At 43.6% G+C, this 19475-nt stretch overlaps 1 protein-coding gene and 1 long non-coding RNA gene across 3 annotated transcripts in view; one reads left to right on the plus strand and one right to left on the minus strand.

The window, feature by feature from the left end:
• The window catches only part of Efna5 (ephrin A5), a 282353-nt gene extending 269409 nt beyond the window's left edge, over positions 1 to 12944 (minus strand). The window contains exon 1 of one of the 2 annotated variants that reach the window (XM_087905996.1): positions 11096 to 12944. In XM_087905996.1, the coding sequence (XP_087762122.1) occupies positions 11096 to 11220 (125 nt within the window). In that variant the 5' untranslated portion in view covers positions 11221 to 12944. The remainder of the gene's footprint in view (positions 1 to 11095) is intronic. The other variant, XM_087905995.1, reaches the window with a different exon arrangement.
• Positions 12945 to 14884: 1940 nt separating this feature from the next.
• On the plus strand, positions 14885 to 18542 carry LOC146896088 (uncharacterized). Its single transcript, XR_015003857.2, has 2 exons — positions 14885 to 16517; positions 17046 to 18542. It is a non-coding gene; the product is annotated as an uncharacterized LOC146896088 (long non-coding RNA).
• Positions 18543 to 19475: the final 933 nt, after the last annotated feature.

Consider the following 19475-nt stretch of genomic DNA (forward strand, 5'->3'; position numbering starts at 1 on the left):
TATTTTATCAATCGTAACTTCTAAGTATCCAACACATGAATATATTACTACTAATACCGATAACGTTCCTTTAATGTGAATCTTTTTTGGAAATATGTTCGAATCAATACAAAATTCCTGAATTCCTCCATTTGGATGTGGTAGGAGATACAAGAAATGCATTCTCTTCAAACAGAGAGAATTCACCCAAAGAATGAAAAGCGTTCATGTAAGGCATCTCTAGAAGACGCAGTGACTCTGGGCAGGATACTCCACACAAGCTGAGTGTGAAGTGACCACAACTCAGAACTGGTTCCGAAACACCCTACTACTCAATAACTCAAAGGCGTGTGAGCAAACATACCAAAGCTGTTGACGGTTGGGAAAAAAAGGCACTATTTCTTTTTTTATTTCCTTTCTTAAATACATCAAACAGTGACCAGGACAGTGACACAGCACCAAAGAACTCTGTAGAATAAACTGATTGTCCTGAAAGCGACACAAACATTTAGGTAAGAAACTATCCATTTTTCAAGAAATAATTGTAAGAAATAATCAGATAATTAACAACATGTGTGCATTGACTACAAGAGCATGCCCAAATAATATCTAAATTAATGAGATACTCAGAGGCATAAATTGACTGACTCCATCCATATTATGAAGAAAAGGCACTAAAGTTGGGGGGCTCCCCATTAAAGAACCATTGTTCTTAAACCTAATTAGCTGAATTGGATAGCTTATGTACATTTTGTTGCCAATGGTTTATTTAGATTCAGAAAACATATAACTTAAAAATGAACCAAAAGGTATGTCTGACCCTATGTGTACACATATGGACTATACACACACACACACACACACACACACACACACACACCATGTTGTTGTCTTCCCAAGAGGACAGTCAACTGTGGTGATAGCTGAGTGTGTAATTAGTTCTCATTGTTCCCCTGACAGCTATAGTTCAACACAAGACCTTTTCCTTTTTATGTTGTAAATGCTATGGAAAAAAATACATTAATAACAGGCATTTAATTATGGGCCCAGCAGCCATAGAGGAAACAGGGCCAGAAAAAAAGTAAAGTCTGCCTACAAACACATTTTAATTTGTGGGGGAAGGGAGTTTCTTTCCCCAGTTAGAATAATCTCCAAATATTGATGACTGGCATAAAATGAGGGCGAAAGTTTCAAAATAACACCCAGGTCTCTGAACAATAAAACATGTATAAGTGTTACACCAAAACTAAAACCAAGAATAGTATAATGCTTACACTAAAATATTAATAAGAATGAAGACATTGCTTATTAATAAGGGAAATACTCTTTAGAATAGCTTTATGTTTTCGATAACAGCTGGGAAGAATACAAAGATTCAGTATTAAGTTATGTTTTTTTTGGTCTCGCTTTTCACAGAATTAGAAAAAAATTATATTTGCCTTCTATCTGGGTGCTACATTTCCTAAGGTTTACTTCAATTTCTTTTATACAGTATTTAAAAGGGAGCGTCCCCAAGTTGCTGCCAGGGTGGACATGAGATCTGCCACTGGGGTCCTTTCTCGTCTGATTAATTAGTAACTGGGAGACACGTTTTGGCAGCTTTCATTTCCCTATTATTTTCCCTCGTTTGACACAAAACCCTGTCAGAAGCACCACTATTTGAACTGCACCCCTCTTTAGTGCTGGGTCACTAAATGCTAATAAATGGAGCCCCTGCCAAAAAACTACAGAAATAGGCATAAAAGTTTATTGAGGCAGCAACAGTAAACAAATATATGAAGGAAACACTGAATGCCACAGTATCTAAAACATTAATGGTCTGTCTGAACCCAAAGGTTATTGGCAAGATTGCAGACCTGGAACTAAAAGAAAAGGCCTTTAACAAAGCCACTTCTTTCATCTATCTAAAAAAAAAAAAAGAAGAAGAAGAAGAAGAAGAAATATTTGCTAAATAAAGCAAGCAAGTGTTTTGTCCCAGCAGAAAGGTACATCTGAGCCTCCCTCATCCTTCTGCATTATTCCAACTGAATGAGTAAAATTATCTGTAAGCAAAGATTTATAGCCACCGCACCGACAGAGAACACATCCAGAAGACAGCAGAGCTCTGAGCCAGAGAAGCCTTTATCCTATAGGGTGGGGGTGAGGCTCTTAAGAAGCTGGGAAGCCTGGTGAAGCCCTGCAAGGCTGCAAACAGCCACAGCCTCCGCTGCAGGGTCTCCATCTCAAAGTGTCAGTCACTTCAAACCGGTCCCCTGCTACGATGGTGGCTCAGGACACTTATGTGCCAGGGCAGTGGCCATGCTGTGCGAGTCAGAGGTCACTGCTTCCACATTCCCACATCTGTCTGAATCTTCTTGCACTGAAACAATAGAAGGGGGCCGGGGTCCATTTGCTCACACTTTGTTTAACCTAATTGTTAAATACAAAAGACAATTTCCCCATATTGAGAGTTGCCTTAACCTTTCTTTCCATTCTCACGTGTCTCCATTAAATTAAACACTATAAAAACGTTATTCAGAAGGTTAAGTCTCCTATATATTAAGCTCAAAAAAACAAATGCAACAAAACGGCTATCCCACTGACATCTCAGAAACATCATCTAGCATGTCTTCCCCCATCATCAAAACCTGGGTAACAATTTGTACTACAATTAATGACTTCACTAAAACCATAACTTAATTTCACTCAAACCACAAGACCACATTTCCTACAGGAAAACGCTTTCATCGTGCGTGTTTTCATAGTAAGAGGCAAGAGCTAATTGTTAATTACAGTTTTTAACCTATATAAATAAGTCACTAATAAAACTTAAAATGGAAACTCTGACAGCTCGGAAACAACATTAAAAACAAAGGTACTTGTTAGTTCATTTAACACTAAACGGTCACTTTGAACACTCAGCTATTTTAATCTTCTCCACCAGCATGTCAAAGGAAAGGAGAAGATGGGCCAGAGAAAAGCTTTCTGGTAAAAAAAAAAAAAATCTCTGCCAACTCAGATCTTTGACTTTAACCGTAAGATGTCTATCTGTTCTTTAAGCATGCAGCTTATTTGCCAACTTCACCCTGCATCGAGAACCACGCAAGCGCCTCTTCTACTGAACTCAAGTGATCTGAAGCAGACTGAGGGCCCAGTTTAAACGAGACAGACTGAATTGGGCTACTTTAGAAATTAATCTTCAGGAAGCCTTGCTTTTACCAAAATACAAGATAATGATGTTCCCAGACATCATCAAACAGATGCAGCAGCAAGAAGTGTAGGGTAAACTTTTGGTAAAGTTTACTAGGCCACATGTTCTTCCAACTGTACAGAAATACAGAACGCGGTAGAAAGCAGAACAGACTCAGTCCATATGATCTCACAAGTTTCAGTAACAAATATGCTTGCCTCTAAAATAATTCTCTTTTAATACCCTCAAAAGGATGTTTATTGAGGGGGGGAGGGAGGAAGGGAGGGAGAGAGAGAGAGAGAGAGAGAGAGAGAGAGAGAGAGAGAGACTGTATTTCATGGGCTCCTGGGCTCTGACATCACCTAATGCTTCTTAAAGCATACAAATGCTTTAATTTAGGAAGCATCCTCATTTCTATCCCTGCCTCTTACTGCATAAAGATATCTGGTAATGATCATCAATTATATGTGTTCCTGCTGGGGAGGGGGGCGTCACTGATGTCAGACAATAAGAAAAACTACTTAATTGGGTCAGCAAAAAGAAATCAGTTAGAGAGGATGGGGGTGCCAACAGGGCCTGTCAACATATTGCCTTGAAATTAGCAGTGAATTGTAAGCTTCGAGAGAAAAAGCACATATGGAAATATGGTATAGCCGAGCATTTATCATTAAAATATGACACACCTCGGCTAAGCACATCAACACTACCTAAAACATCCTTTTGTCAACTCAATACAGGAAGACAGCATTTTTGTGACTTTGTAAACGAAGCTAGTGCTTTAACACAGAGTCCCACCAAAATGCTTACTTGGTGGTTTAGCCCGCTTCCGCATCCATATTCATTGCCAGACACTCTTCATGAGAAAAATGAAATCGGTCTTAAAACAAGATGGCTGCTTTGAGAGGGGGGAAGAAAAGAAAAATGCTGAAAGCCAAACCCAGCTTTTGTAAACGCAGAAACAGGAATTTTGTCTTATTCTAATTTCTGTGTGTTCATAAACTTCTACCCGGGAACACATCGGTTACATTGTACAGATCCTTGAAGGTATTAATAACAAAGCCACTTCTCAAAATGGTCCAATCTTTGTGTGCACACGGCAAGACTGTCCAAGGCCTACACGCATGTGCGTGGCGATTCTGGGGCATCACAGATGGGTGAGTTCTCACTTCTGTTTCACACTAAATCATGATCCTCAGTCATGAAAATCAGGCCATTGGCTAAATCACAATAGGAATAATATCAACTCACATCTCTTGAGAATCCTATATAAAAACGCACAAGCAATGCAACTGCATTTGTCCTCGTAGAGTTAAAGCATAGGAAACCAACTGTTCAGAATCTCTCCTTGAAATGCATCCGCCGACCTTCCCTGAAGTAAGTGCGGATTAATTTGATGACTTCCATATAAAAATTAAAAATATTTCCCTCCATCTTGAAATAACTTTTAAATAGATTTTTTTTAAAAAAAAATCCTATAAACCTATTTTTATTCCTCACTTGGGTGGAAAATAAGACCTGACAGTAACATTTTCTTCAACCTGTCAACTGTCAGTTGTGTGAAGGATGTTTCTAAAGATGACAAAAGGTTAGTTTTCCTTATTGAAAATGATAGAATCCACCTGAATGGAAGCTGAGTGAGCCCTCGCGAGGGTGCTGCGGTCGCTCAGCAACGAGGTGACTTCAGTGGGAGTTTTCAATATTTTAGAGTAATGTTTGTTGAAACATATGGCTCACTGTCGGAAAACTGGATTCAGACAGCTCAAAAATCAGGAGTTTGATTCCATGTAAATCTTCTATGGGCAAACGCTACATGGATTTCAGAAGCTCAACAATACTCCTTTACAGAATGCAATAAGGACTACGGGCCATCAAGAAGACCAAAATGCATGGATTTCTCTTCACCAAGACGTAGAGTAATTTTTTCACAGAAAGTTTACATCACTAATGTTTACTTTTAAACCAAGTGGTTCTGTGTCATGGTGCCGGCCTGCTCGTGACCGACTACATTTTGAAAACATAAAACGCAAACAAATTTAAGAGGGAGAAAAAGGCAGACTTCCTAGTCGTGAGTAATCTCCTCTTCAGAAACACTGGAAGTTCACATTAATCACAAGAAACTTTTCCACAAAACATCTCAGGACATGGGTTGAAAAGCAGACCAACATATAAATGGAAGAGTATAAATCAGCCCCTTCAAAGAGACAGTAATTTATTGACGCTTGGCCCAAGACCACTATGGTAAGACAAATTATTAAAAGTGAGCATTAATAACTCATTCCTCATACTCCTCTTTGAAGTTTTTATGCCTGAATATGAAGGTGTTATTTGTCACAACTGATCAAAACACAATTTTTCCCCTCTGTGTAGAAGACTCGTCTGAATGAGTTGTCCCGGGCAAGGGGCAAGGACTAAGGACTGCCTTCCTCGCTGTGTTTAGGGGAACATAGGCTTCCTTTTCACTTTGGATATTGTAGTTTTGCTGTTATTTTAATAGTTTATATACTATTTGTGAAGAGAAAATCAATACTATGGACTGACCCAACACACAGTGGCTCATGACTGAACAGACCAGACCTTTTAAAACCCTTCTAACGAAGAAGCTTTTTCAAAGCAGTCAGAAAAGGAATGGAGTCTTTTTCAAAAATTAAGCATATGACTTATGTTGACTATACAATGCACCAAACACTACTATATACATAAAATTGCTTTTTAAAACATATTTTTATGTTTTGTTCCTATCTCCTTCCAACCTCCCTCTCTCTCGGATAAATTATTGTGGCATCTTCTTTTCCTCAGCTAGCAAAGCCCAGGACTCCTGAAGGACTAATTGTACACATTCACTTTCTTGGCCCAGCGTGAGGTTGGTAGCATGCTCCTTTCATAGCAACAGGAGAGAAGGGAGGTGCCATCTTTATCTGTCCCTGTCCAACAGGAAACCAGGTCAGTGGGGAGACGGCCATGAAATGCCTGTTCAGAAAGGTATTTTGCAAGATTAAGCAGCAGAAAATTCAGGAAGCGAATTTGCCCCCCATAGCTAAGTGTTCCCTCTAAACCTGCCCCTGTTGTCCAGAGAGCCCCAAAGCTATTGTGCCTCAGTCACAGAATAAACCTGGCTAATACCTCTCAAATCACACAACGGAAGAAGGGAATTCCTAACAACTGGCTCTGAGGTCTTGGACTACTCAGTTTATTGATACTGGTTTCATCCTGAAAAGGCTGAATGAGCCCGGATAGCAGCCTCACACAGCACTGGTGTGTCAGTCACCTTAAAAGCAGACAGGATATGCTTTCTGCTAGCTTGCTATGACTGTAAAATAATGCACATCATGGCTGGGAAATAATAAACTCAGCGGCTAATCTTGCTCTGTAAAACTCCAGGCAAGGCAGGCCAAAAACTAAGACGAGGAATTCTGCAAATGTCTATATCTGAAGGAGAGAGGAGGGGAAGGTAGTGTAGACCGCAGTTCTATAAATGGACACACATAAGGACATGAGATACCCATCTAATGTAGAGTACTTATATAACTCTGATATAAATATCAGAATGGTAAAATTATCCCAATACAGCTAATAAAATGATACATTACATGGCACTGAAACTCAGAGTTCGATTTCATATGATGCCATTTTTTAATGTGTTTTGAACATATAAAGACATCACTTTAAAAATGTGAAACTTCAGAAATAATGGAATCCTTTACAGATTCAATCATAGACCCCACTGGAAACAAAGATGAATCTTCCCTCTCCCTTCACTCCTGGTGCCTAGATTTAAACGGTGATGATTTCATTTCCTTGTCAATGAAGAAGGCACAGTGCCAGGGTTCTGGCATTCATGATCAAGCTGACGATGGCTCAGATGTTTTTAAAACGAACCACTGAATTTTGAAAGACAAATACCCAAGAGAATAGTCTTAGAAAAATATTAGCACTTCTCTCTCCTTAGCTATGTGCATGGGTCCCTCACCTTGAGAAACACTCAGGACTGCTAGCCCACAACTCCAGTCACTTACAGAACTCCAAATGAGAACACAACCAAACAACGCCAAGTGAGCTACTACTCGTAGGTGACAAGCTTGCAGATCCTAAAGAAGTGAAAGAATGCAAAAGAAAAAGAAAAGAAAAAGAAAACTATATTGTGCTTAGTGAAACCTTCACGCTTAACAGAAGAAAATAAACTCTTAAACTAATAATATTCATACCTTAGCAGAAGCAAAACTCAGATTGAGGAGAGCTGTATCTGCTATATTTGCAACTGTCTTTTTTTTTAACTCCCTTACCTACAAAACAAATCAGAAGATATATTTAATGACTCCAGCACGACTTTGGCGAATAGAGAAACGAAAGAACAACTTCCACTCTACACACGGCGTTTAATAGAATATTTGTTGCAAGCTTGGAACTGTTTACAGCAATCTTCAGGTTCATGGACGTGTTCTCAATATTAAGTCATGTCTATTTGTATAAGCATAGTTACTTAGGGGGCGATGCAAATAAAGTTTTATTATTGTAAGTTACCTTTAAAAGTTCCTTAAAATCTTTCTACAGTTTTAAGTGAAAGCAAATAGGGATACTCTCTTTGAGTTAGATCTTCATTGGGCCAATCACGCCCTTACAGTCTAGTTAGAACGCAGTTTAATAGTAAAGAGGATTGTCTACACTTTTAGGTAAAACTCCAGCAAGGCTTCACAACTGAGAAATGTGAAGGACACAGTTAAGCAAACGTGATACAGTACTTCTATTCAGACTGATATTTCTCAGTTGCTATTTCACAGATTTGTGCCAATTTGATGCATAAAATCAATTGGGTTCACTGCCTAATAAGGACTGGGAACTAAAAAGTTAGCAACATTTAAAAGCTGAATATCCATTTCCCAGAAATGCCCAGCACGGAGATGCGCTCTAGCCGTGGATCTATGCTGACAGAACATGAATTTATATTTTCCTGGAATTAATGCAAAGTTAGTAGAGATGCTCCATAAGGTAGACAAAATTCTATGTACCACAGAAGCTACTTCAAGTACATGTTACAGAGGGAGCTGCCTAATGCTTATGACCAAGGTATATTTAATTTTATTTCAACCTAACTAAACACAATTTCAAGCAGAATCTAGCAAAAGTTAAAATATATTTACTTTGTTTACAGAAACTATTCATTCTTATTAGTTTAATGTGTTCACTGAACTTTTAAAATAAAATTTCAATTGCAAATACTATAGTCTCTTATTTTCCCAAAGGCTGAAGTCTGTTTATTGCTTTACTGATCTAGCAAAATCTTGACTCATCGAGAGAACACCAAAAGTTGAGGCTAACTTACTTTACAAAATCATAATGTATATGAAAAGGAAATACACAACATTCAATTTGTAATACTGAATAAATCCATACAGATTCCATGACATGTTTTCTCTCCCCGTGACAAAGAACTGGTTTTTACTTTGAAATTACTTATTTTTTCATTTGCCCCCTTGGGTTACAGAAAACTGACTTTTCCTAATGCATAAAAGGTACATTTCACTCAATAAAGCTGAACTAAAACTACCTACAATTACCTATCTTTAAAGTAAGTTTTAATGTAACAACGTACCACGATAAATGTCTCCGTATATCCCTAAGACTATTAAATGTTGGGTCTGAGAAAGGTCCGACTCTCTTTTGAGATGTCATCAAACTGCTAATAATCATATAGTAAGACATTTTTCGCAGTGTTCAAATAAGCATGCTAGTTTAAGATCTACTTCTGGTATTTTAAGAAGTCTACAGATTCTAACTTAGAGCATGGTATCCTGAGAGAAAGAGTTTTCTTTAGGCAGGTCAAATTTATTTAAAAAAAAAAAAACATGACCTATGACAAAAATCAATTTGCTAATCTCAAACTAAACAATGGTATCAAAAAGACTAAAACTGAGATAAAATGTCCTGCAACTTACTAAGCCTAACTTGACAGGTGTGGAGGGGGGTAGATCAGACGTTTTGATGCTTCCTTCTGCTAAAACCCAGGACAAACTGGAATACCCACCTTTCTAATGAATACCAGGACAAAAAGATCCCACTTATTTTTTTTTTGAGTGACAAACAAGAGCGAACTGTTTCAAACTCAAATAACTGACTCTATTTTATAAAGCACTTAAGTTTAAAAATACAAGCTGTTGTTCCATACATGCTTCCCAATAAAGTCCAGAGAGGACTGCGCCAAGCAACGTAATTAGACTCTAAACTTGCTTTTAACACCATCGTAACTGGAAAGCTTGCTCTATTTGTCTTGTCAGCTTTAATAAAGGCATATTCTTCAGCAGAGTCGTCTTTTTCTCTTTTCCTAATAGTAGTTAGTGGCACGTCAAAGAGGAAATAGTTTCCCATTCTAATTCCCACCCCCATAACACCCTTTTTTATTAAAAACGCAAACTTTCAGGGATGTCTCCACTTGTGCTAGGCAGGCACTTAGGACTTAAGGCTACCTGGGTGTGACTGGGCTGGAGGAACAGGGTGGGGCGGATTCTCCCTAGGCTGGGCAACCCTAGAGCGTTCCTGGAGAAATCGACTCTTCATCCCAGCTGACCCCAGTCAAGCTGGGAATCCTCGCGAAATCACACGGAGGGCAAGCTGGAGGCGCCAGAAAGGGCTGGTGGGAAACTGGATTGGAGGTGTCCGCCGGCCCCCTGGTCCAGAGCAGTAGATGCGCCACAACCACAGGCGCAGCCCTCGGCCTCCCGCCTCTTTTCTCCCAACTTCCACTTCGGTTCAGAGAAAAACCTATGATCCTAGGTACAAGCGATACTGCTTCCCAACCAGGACAACACCAGCACCAGCCCACAGCTGGAAGCAGAGCGAAGTGGGCCCAGCGGGCCCGATTTCTGGTCCAGATCCGGGAGAAAGTACGGTCTGGAGGCTCCGGACCCGAAAGGGTCTGCCTGGTGCTGGAGACGACCCTCCTCCACTATCCAGGGTCCAGAAACGCAGGGTGACTGCGGCTGGCTGGGGCCCAGCACGTGCGCTGGGGCAGTCCCCGGAACCCGCCTCCAGCCTCCCGCATAGTCCGCGGGCTTTGGGGTCGCCGGCACACAGTTCCAGGTAACCGCGCGTCCCTCCAGCAGCGCAGCGCCAGGCCCCGGGGCGAAGGCTCCCACCTTCCGGCTCGCCAACTCCAGCAGCTCGCTCTGCACTCGTGACGTAACCCGGCATTCGATCAAACTTTCTGGCACCTTAAGCCCACTGGGGGAAAGGAGGGTGCCCGAGATAGGAGAATCCTTTCCACGGCCAAGCGCGCTGGGCCTTAGACCGACTCGGGTTGGGGGTGGGGGGGTGTCACCGAACAGTTTTCTCTTAGTTAAAAAGAACATTGAAACCTAGAGCTTCCGCTTTCCATCAACACACGATCCCCCCCCCCCTTCGCTTCCCCTAACCGTGCGCTCTGGGCGCGCACAGGGGGAAAAGAAAGAATTATGTTTAAATTTAAAACAAACAAACAAAAAACCACTTTGATGTTTAGCTGGTTCCCCGACCCCAGTCTTGTGCCCCCCAGGCTCTAGGAGAGAACTCTCGCCGGTACGCACTCAGAGCTTTTCCCAAACCCATGCCCTAAGCCGGGATCCGGAGGTGCAAGCCAGTCTCCCCGGCTTGCAAGCGAAGTCCCTGGTCCCCAGCTCCCGCCCATTTTCGTGCCTTTCCCCGCACCCCTTCGGAGGCAGCGGCTCCGCGCAGCCCTGGAGATTCCAAGCAGCAGCCAGCCGGTCTTGCGGCCGTAGCTTAACAAAGAGCGGCGCGGAGCGAGCGCTTCCCGCCGGCGCCCGGCAGCCAGCAGCCAGCAGCGACAAGCGACGCAGGCAGGCTCCTAGGGCGCGCGCTGCCTGCGGCTGGTGCGCGCCGCTCCCGGCCACCGCTGCTCCCCGCTCCCGGCCCAGGCCCGCGGAGCCCGAGCTCTCGGCGCCCCCACCCCGGCCACCTTACCTGGGGTTGCTGCTGTTCCAGTAGACAGCGTAGCGGTCGGCGACGACTTTGGAACCCGGGTCCTGGCTGAACACACACATCCAGAGCACCAGAAACAGCAGCGTCAACATCTCCACGTGCAACATCACGCCTGGCCAGCGGCGGAGCCCCCGACGCGCCACTCCGGGGAGAGAGCGGGGATCCAGAGGGAGGGAGGGAGAGGGGTAGAAAGAAGAGACCAGACCGGACGCCAAATAAATATGAATAAATAAAATGATGGGGCGAGAAGAGCGCGGCGAGCGCGGGAGGAGGAGGGCGAGAAGAAAAGAAGGCAGTGGGTTGCGGCGGGAGGGGGGACAAACTCGCACCCCCCCCTGAAGGGCTCGGGAGGGGAGAAGAATCACAAGACGGAGAGACGCGTGCGTGTGTGCGGTGGCGGCGGCGAGGGCGGGGGAAGGGGTGCAGAGCAGTGTCTCGGGCGGCGGCTGCAGGCCGGTCACCCCGGGAGAGGGAGGTGCGTGCGGGGCCGGGCGGCGGCAGCGCGGGTCAGGGCAGGCGGCGGCGCACGCTGCACAGTCACCGGGAGTTGAGCGCCGAGGCCTCGGGGAGACATACACCGGCCCGCCGGGCCCGGCTCAGCGTCGGCGCCGCGGTCTACGCAGGGTTCCTCCGCTGCCCTGGGCCCTCGCTGTGCGCCCCGCTTTGCTCCAAGTTACTTTGGCGGCCGGAGAGAAACTGCGGGAGGAGGGCGCTGTGTGGACGAGGGCGGCGCGGGGGGGCAGGGTGGAGGGGGGTTCTTCACGCTTGTGGCCCCAGGAGTCTGGACGCTGCCCGGAGCTTCCCTCTCAGTCTTGGCCCGGCGACCCCCGCAAGGCTCGCTGGAGTCCTAGGTACTGCGGTACCCGAAGGTGCGCAGAGAAGGGTGGGGATCCGGATCCGCAAGCCCGGCTCCGTCGGCGTCCTGGAAGAGCCTAAAGCCGCAGCTGCTCAGGCGAGGAGAGGAAGAGCGGGCTTGCCTCGAAAAACCTCAAAGAAAAGTTTGGCTCTCCCCGTCTTCCAGCAGGTCCCCAGAGGAGTCCGACCGCAGAGGCAAAGAGAGATGGCACCCCCGGGCGCTGGCTGAGTCGGGAATTTCTCCGGCTTGCTTTTCTTGGCCGGCTGTGGGTGCAGCCGTGAATGAAGAGCAGAGGTTGTGAACCAGCCAGGCGGGGCTGGGATGCCCAGACCTGCAGGGCGACGCCAATCCAACTGCTATGCTGGAAAGCGGGAGGGGAAACAATCACTTTCCAACCGAGCCCTCCGAGTCCGGGATGAGCTGATGTCAGTCTCCGATCGCCTTCCGGGAGCGAGCCTGAGCCCCCCACACCGCGTGCCAAGAGCCCCGGCGTGAGCTCTCAAAAGTGTCCCTGTGACTCCGACCGGTCCGGCCTCAAACCCAGCAACTTGTAGAGATTCATCAATCAGTTTGCAACCGGGGGGAAAAAAGGGAGAGGGAGCACGGCACGAGCTGGTGGCACCTCCCCGGTGACTACATCAGAAAACCTTCCCCGATCTGAAGCTGCCTCCTCTTTCCCTCCTTAGGCACAGCAGTAACGAGAGGTGAAAGCCACCAACCGAATCTCCAAAGCCTCTGCCCAGGCGGGAAAATAAACTTGAGTGCAGCAGCACGAGCAGCCTGGAGAGGTTGGAAGACTGGCGAGAAGTAGAAAGGGGTAAAAGTCAGTTTTGCAAAAGAGGAGGGAAAAAAAAGAGAGAGGAAAAAAAAATGCTTTATGGGAAAAAAAAATCTCCTCGGGCACGCCCCCTCGTTAATGACCTGCGTGTAAAGCCGACTGCCGCGGCGGCCCAAGCGGCAGCAGCCTCAGCACAACGCGAGGCCGCGCGCGTGAACGTGGACGTGGGCGGGGGGGGGGGCTCCGCCCGGGCGTGTTGCGCGGGGCGCTGGGTTGGCAGGCGGGCGAGCGCGGGTGTGAGCACCGGACCGAGCAGGGGGGTGGCGCCGCCAGTGCTGCCTCCTCCGCGGCCCAGGTCATGTGGGTTGCTTTTTTTTTTTCTAGTTCCCCCCCCCCTCCAAGCAGTTTACTTGTGAAGGTGGGGGGGAGTGATTGGAGTAACCAGTCAGGGAGAGGCCTGCTGTTTGCTTACAGATCGGGGTTTTTTCCTCTCTCTTTTCTCTAACCGGATTGGTTTGCTCCCCGAGAAAGAGGCGTTTTCCTAATCTCCTCCCTCCCCACGCCTCCACCCCCACCCCGCCCCACCTTCCTGAAACCTGACTAATTGAATTACTGAGAGTGCCCAGGCACCCTCTCCTTGGCCCAGCCCGGCTGCACGTGTAACCCTTTGGTTGCTGAAGTGCGTCCGGACTCAAGAGTGATTTGGCATCTTTTTACTTGGGAATGGGCTGAGGGGTGTCTTTCCATTGAAAAGAAACTGGCTCCCCTCTCCAAAAGGAGAGCCGAAAACTACCTCTGGGACTGCTCAGGTGACATGAAGTCTACACGGACAGGCTGGAGGAGCCTTAAGTGAATCCGGGTTCGGATAAACCTCAACTCGGTTCTGCCCGCCACACATTACCCGGCGCTGGGTCATCTGGAAATCTGAGCATCTCTCTCGTGCCTTTCAACGCCCTTTTCCTACCCGAGATTTACAGGCTTGGGGACAGGAAATGGGACTTTTCTTTAACGTGATGCTCTGTAAGCGCGATTTGAAAAGACGGGGGTCGGGGTGGATCTCAGTTTAAAGCGGTTACAATTCAGAGCGAACCTTCACCTGGAAGGAGCTAATGTAGCGCGGGAGCCCCTCAGTACGTTACGCCTTTTCCATGCAGATCCTAGGGCTAGTTTGCTACGCTCACCCCACATAAATATCTTGAACTAAACTCCTTACGAGAAGAAAGGGAGGGAAATAGGAGACAAGGAAACGCCTTTATTACTGAAAAAGGCCACGAATTTCTGGACTGGTCTGGAGGTTGCCTCGGCCCGGTCTTTTGAGGCCAGCATAACTGGACCTCCTGGAAGCGGGGCCCCCCGGGACGGGTGCCTTGTGGTCCTGCGTCCTGGCAGCGAGCCCCACACCCGGCGCTGCGGGACCTGCAGCCCAGGCTTTTTATTTTGTTCTCCAGTGTATACAACCTGGTAAGAAGGCCAAACCCAAGAAAAAAAAACAACAAAAGCAGTTCTTTATATTTTTTTGTCTTTCTCTCTCAATACTGCGTCTTTTTCCTTTTACATATTAGACAAATAAAATCAAATATCATATTATCTGTCCTGCGCCTTCCAAACCTCGAGCTCTGGGTTTCCGGGCTCTTCGAAGAAATTTGGAAGCGTCCAGACGCCCTCCAGTGGTAGGCCTGCAGTCCGCACCCAGCAGGGGCATCGCCAACAGCCTGGGCCCAGCCTGAGTTGGATGGGAAACTCTTAGGTCAGGATGAGTGAGAACTTCAGAAGAGAGAGACAGTTCCCACAGGGTGGGAGTTACTGAAAGTGATGGAGATTTTCCCTAATTATCCTGAAGGAACGTTAATGTTGAGTGACCAGATGTGAATTGCAACCGTATTATCAGACTGCATGACTAGCCACCTGAGAGACAAATCTCCCTGAGTTTATAAAAGAGTTGAAACTCAGAATGTTCGCTCAAGCCCTCCTCTGCTTGTTTCACCAAATACCAGCATCAAGAAAGAAAAGACTTAAAGAAACCATAGGAAAGATTTTACCTTTGGAATCAATGTTTTTAATTTAAAATGCTACCTCTGTGCGCTCTCTCTCTCTCTCTCTCTCTCTCTCTCTCTCTCTGTGTGTGTGTGTGTGTGTGTGTGTGTGTGTGTGTAAAATCTTTCTGGTGTTCAAGTTGAGGGTGCTTTTGTTTTTTTCTGCTGTGGGAAGGATAGATTTCTTCCCCCAGCTTTTTTGGTAGTAACTCTAATAGACATTCATATGACAAAGGCAGTTTCGCAGGAAATAATCTGGCCCCTTGTAAAGGATATGTGTGTCTTTAGGAAGAAGAGAATTCATGACTCCTGTCTTGAGCAAAATGCTGACCCTTAAGAAGAGTTGTCCTGGAGATTGATCAGATATCACAGAGCTAGCCAGCTGGCTTCCTGGGGCATTACAGAGGAAAGGGGTTCGACAAGAAAGAAATAATACCCACTTAGTTCCCCCTTGGAAATGCATTCAGATGAAAAAAGTCGGCGTATCAGAAGAACAAGCATATTTTAGTATCTTAAATACCTCTAGTTTATTTAAAATAGGAGGGGCCCAATTTTTATACGAAAAAAGATAGTATGCTGTAGTCTTTCTTAAAATCATTCATGTGATTAGACTAAGATACTGAAATTTGATATGGTTCAAAACAAACCTCAGATGCCTGTGAGAAATAACTCTCAGTTTAAATGTCTCCTCCAGGACCAAGTGTTGACATTGGACTTATTAAGCAATATGACCCTTAACTACTTGAGTAGCTACAATTTGAAGAGAAGCATATATTAACTGTACACGGGTTACTAGATAATGTGACTGTCTCCGCCGGGAACACACACTTTACATATACAGAGAGTAGTTTCCTGTAAAATAACATGTTTAACCCCGTGTTACCTATCCGGCCTTTGCACAATACGTTGCTTTCCTTCAGCTAAGACAGGGAATTCTTGTCTGACCGAAAGAAAACAAGAACCATTAAAAGTGAAGGAATAAAAATGCAGCAAATTGTTGAAGGCCTTAAGTTCCACAAGATGAAAACAGTATAGCACCCGAAAAATAGGTTGGTCATGGTCTATGAACGGGGTTCGCTATTCTGAAAATGTTTACATTTAAAAGTAACAGCAGCCAAATATGCTGGTGGCTTTAAAACAAATGGCATTGAGGCAATACCATATCTGCCTCAAAACATGAGCCAACTCTAATGTATTGATTTAATATTTTTACTTTTAATTGCCCCAATCCGTGTGCTAATCGTCGCTGTGAATAAGAATCGCACGGGGTCAGTCTGTAGAAGGACAGTGCCTGGGCCCATGGTGCTTTAGGGATAGCCCTGTGTCTGTAAAGCTCTCTACAAGCTGGGAGGTGGTGGTACACACCTTTAGTCCCAGAGACAGGTGGATCTCTGTGAGTTCGAGGTCAACTGATCTACTGAATGAGTTCCAGGACATCCAGGGCTACAGAGAGGGACTCTCTCTCTCTCTCTCTCTCTCTCTCTCTCTCTCTCTCTCTCTCTCTTTATATATATATATAACAAAAACTCTCTGGAGAATTCTAATGAGCATAGAAGATTGAGAACCACCGATCCAGGTAATTTATATTTGCCTTAATTATTTCAGTCTTTTAGGAAAATAAGTCCGGTTCTTATTTGGCAGAAGCACTCCAGCTCACCAGCGAGGCAGAGTTTCCTGATCCTGTCTACAAAGTTGCAATGAGTCTTCTGAGCAGTTTTCCATGCCACACAGCTATATGTAAGTGCTGTCTCCAAGACATGGCAACATGGGCAATGGTTACGTTTAAATATGGGCAAATCTTCCTTTCTGGCCTTCTGGAATTAGCTTCCTAAAGTTCTATAATGTCAAGTGTCCAAACAAATGAATTAAATAAGCTGGTGAATCAAGCCTCACGGTTCATAGACTAAGCAATTCTTAATTTAACAAAATTAAATGCAACTAGATATTAAGATGTTAAATTGGAATTTGTATCCAACGGAAATAATAAAGGAAATAAACTCTAGAGCAAGGGTTAAGGAAATTATAATTAAGAGAATAAAGCCTCCTAACGGATGACTAACAGTATTTAAACCAATCCTTCTGTTTCTGTGGAGCTCTTAGTGTTTATTCTAAAGCCCCACTAAGCCAGCCCCCACCACTGAGCTGTCAATCATCAGCTACCCTGCCCACAGACTGAAAAGGCTAATGAAGCTCTGCTTACCCCCTTTCTAAGAAGTTTCTCAGGACGTTTAGAAATAATAACTTTGCTGCCTTTTCTCTCCTCAGACATCCAGACGAGAGAGGAAACATTCGTTTTCAATTTCTGACCTCGCTTAGAGAGTACCACATCTCTACCTTCAATCCCATTGCCCGGAGCTTCTTTCTCTGGCTCATCTTTCTGTCCTGGTTGATTTCAGCATCTCTCCTCTTTCAATCTAACAAACAAACCAGCAAAAAACAGAAACAGTTTTGCAAGTTGCTACAGTATCCTAAAAGAGGCATTTAAATATGTTCCATCTCTCCACTATGGGTCTGTGTTATTTTTCCCATCTCAAAACACATTTTAAATAATACCACTGTAGCAAATTCTCCAAACATACATAAATGTTAGCAGTCATTTTGATAAACACCTAAATCTCATAATAAGATACACACGTGTGTGTCTTGTGTTACAAAAGTGTGTGTCCATATGTAATTCTGAAAGCAAACAAGAAGTGTTGTCTCAACCAATCTCCACACCACATTTTCTTATGTAGATTTCAGAGTATATACCACAGAGTTGTACCACCAACCACATAAACACATAAATGAACTTATCCCTAAAGCAATTTTCTTATTCTATGTTGCTTCTTGAGCATGTAAGTATTTTATTCTGTATTTCCCTCTTCAAATTTTTAAATGAAATTCTATGAATGAAAATTATCTCCATTTTACAAATCTAATCATTTAGCATAAAGTATAATATCCAATATTGTCTTTTGTGAATTATTAAATAATATACTAGAACCCTTAAATCAATATATTTCCACACACGTATATCAATAACTTGTCTGTATCTGTATTTTACAATCAGAGACATCTATACATGACTTTTTAAAAATTGAAAAGAATATATGTAGCCATTACAGAAATAAAGTTAATTTATACATTTTTCCACATTCAAACTAGTGATTAATTAGGATGTGTTTCTCCTGCCAGTTCCATCTCTCATCATCCAGAGGGCACACAGTGTGCATTTTTAAAATTCTTTTTCTTGCTTTGAGGCTCCACAGAAGTCAATGCATCTCTGTAAAAACTGCCGGCGCTACCAACCCCTACATACACACATATAGACACGTAATTTTTATGGGAGAATACACAGAAGAGCAAGCGCAGAGGTAGAGAGAACTTAGTCCCAATCAATTCTTCACCCAAGATTTTCATCTACTTCTGCAAGAATTCTATTTAAAGATGAGCCGGGTACACAACCTCTAGTCAATAAGCATGATTATATAAAATGGGAAAGGCTGTTTCCAAGCCCCTTTTAGCTTTGGCTTTACTTTTTTCCCCTTCGGTTCAAAACTGGCAAAGCAAAGTAAAATGCAGAATTATGGCAAACTAAGATATTCTTTCCTTAAATTATGTGCATTTTTTCAGATGAATAGCTTCTTGTGGGGGGAGACTGGATCTTGTTATTTTTCAATTCTTGACCTATTTATTGCTTTATTTATTTAAATGTCTTCATTTAATATTATATTCATTTTACATGGTCACATAATAAAGACAAAATTAATGTTTTAGAAAGTTGTCCTCGGAGCTTTGACCCCAGCCCTCCAACAGCAATGTAACTTTTATACTGACAAATTAAAAGATACAGTGAGGGTATAATTTTTTAAATCATTCCACTTGCAATTTGGGATAACAGTTGTAAGCCTGGTCTAGGAACCACTATGATCTCTGAATGGCAGATAATAATACTAGGATTATAGACCAAAACTTTTTTAAAAAGTGAGAACTATTTTTGCAAAATTGAGTCTTCCTAAACTCGGTTCTGTGAGGAAAGCGCGTTCTTAGTCCGACCGTCCCCGAATCAGAGACTATCACTCTCCATTTTCACTGCCCTCCCTCTTCTCGGCATGTGATGTATGCTAAATTAAATAGGATTTATTGGTTCAGCTAGATTCTGAATTACCCTATTTTCCTGTGGATTAGGAGAGTGCATTTCTTAGCCCTTCCCTTCAAATCCATCAAGATCTTTTATGTGGACTATCTGGTATTCTGCACACTTCCAATGCTTAGTGTATATTACACTGCAGTATTAGCATAATAATAAACCATCTTAAAGTACTACACGGGCTGCTAAGTGAGAGCCTCTTCAGTTTTGAGCCAAGACATCAAAAAGTTTTATTTTCTCCATATATGTACAAAAATGTTTTTTTTAAAAAAAAAAAAGTCCTTTTTAAAAAAAAATGAAATGTCCTTGCATCCAAATAGTCTACTTCCTACAGAGTAGGGTGGTGAGAAGTATATCTTTCAGGAGTATATTTGTTCGTTGAGTACATTATGAGGCCTGGATTTTCCATTTTAGTAAGTGTTTTAAAATGGACAAAAATTACAATAACACCATATATCAAAATGAATATCCTGTTTCCCATGTCAAATTCTAGGACCTGTTTCTACAAGAGTACCAGAGCAGCAGCTAGATATTGTTCCCTGTTATTAAGAAATTATTTTGTC

Source organism: Myodes glareolus, chromosome 1, assembly GCF_982192425.1.
Source record: "Myodes glareolus chromosome 1, mMyoGla1.1, whole genome shotgun sequence".
Taxonomy (NCBI): domain Eukaryota; kingdom Metazoa; phylum Chordata; class Mammalia; order Rodentia; family Cricetidae; genus Myodes; species Myodes glareolus.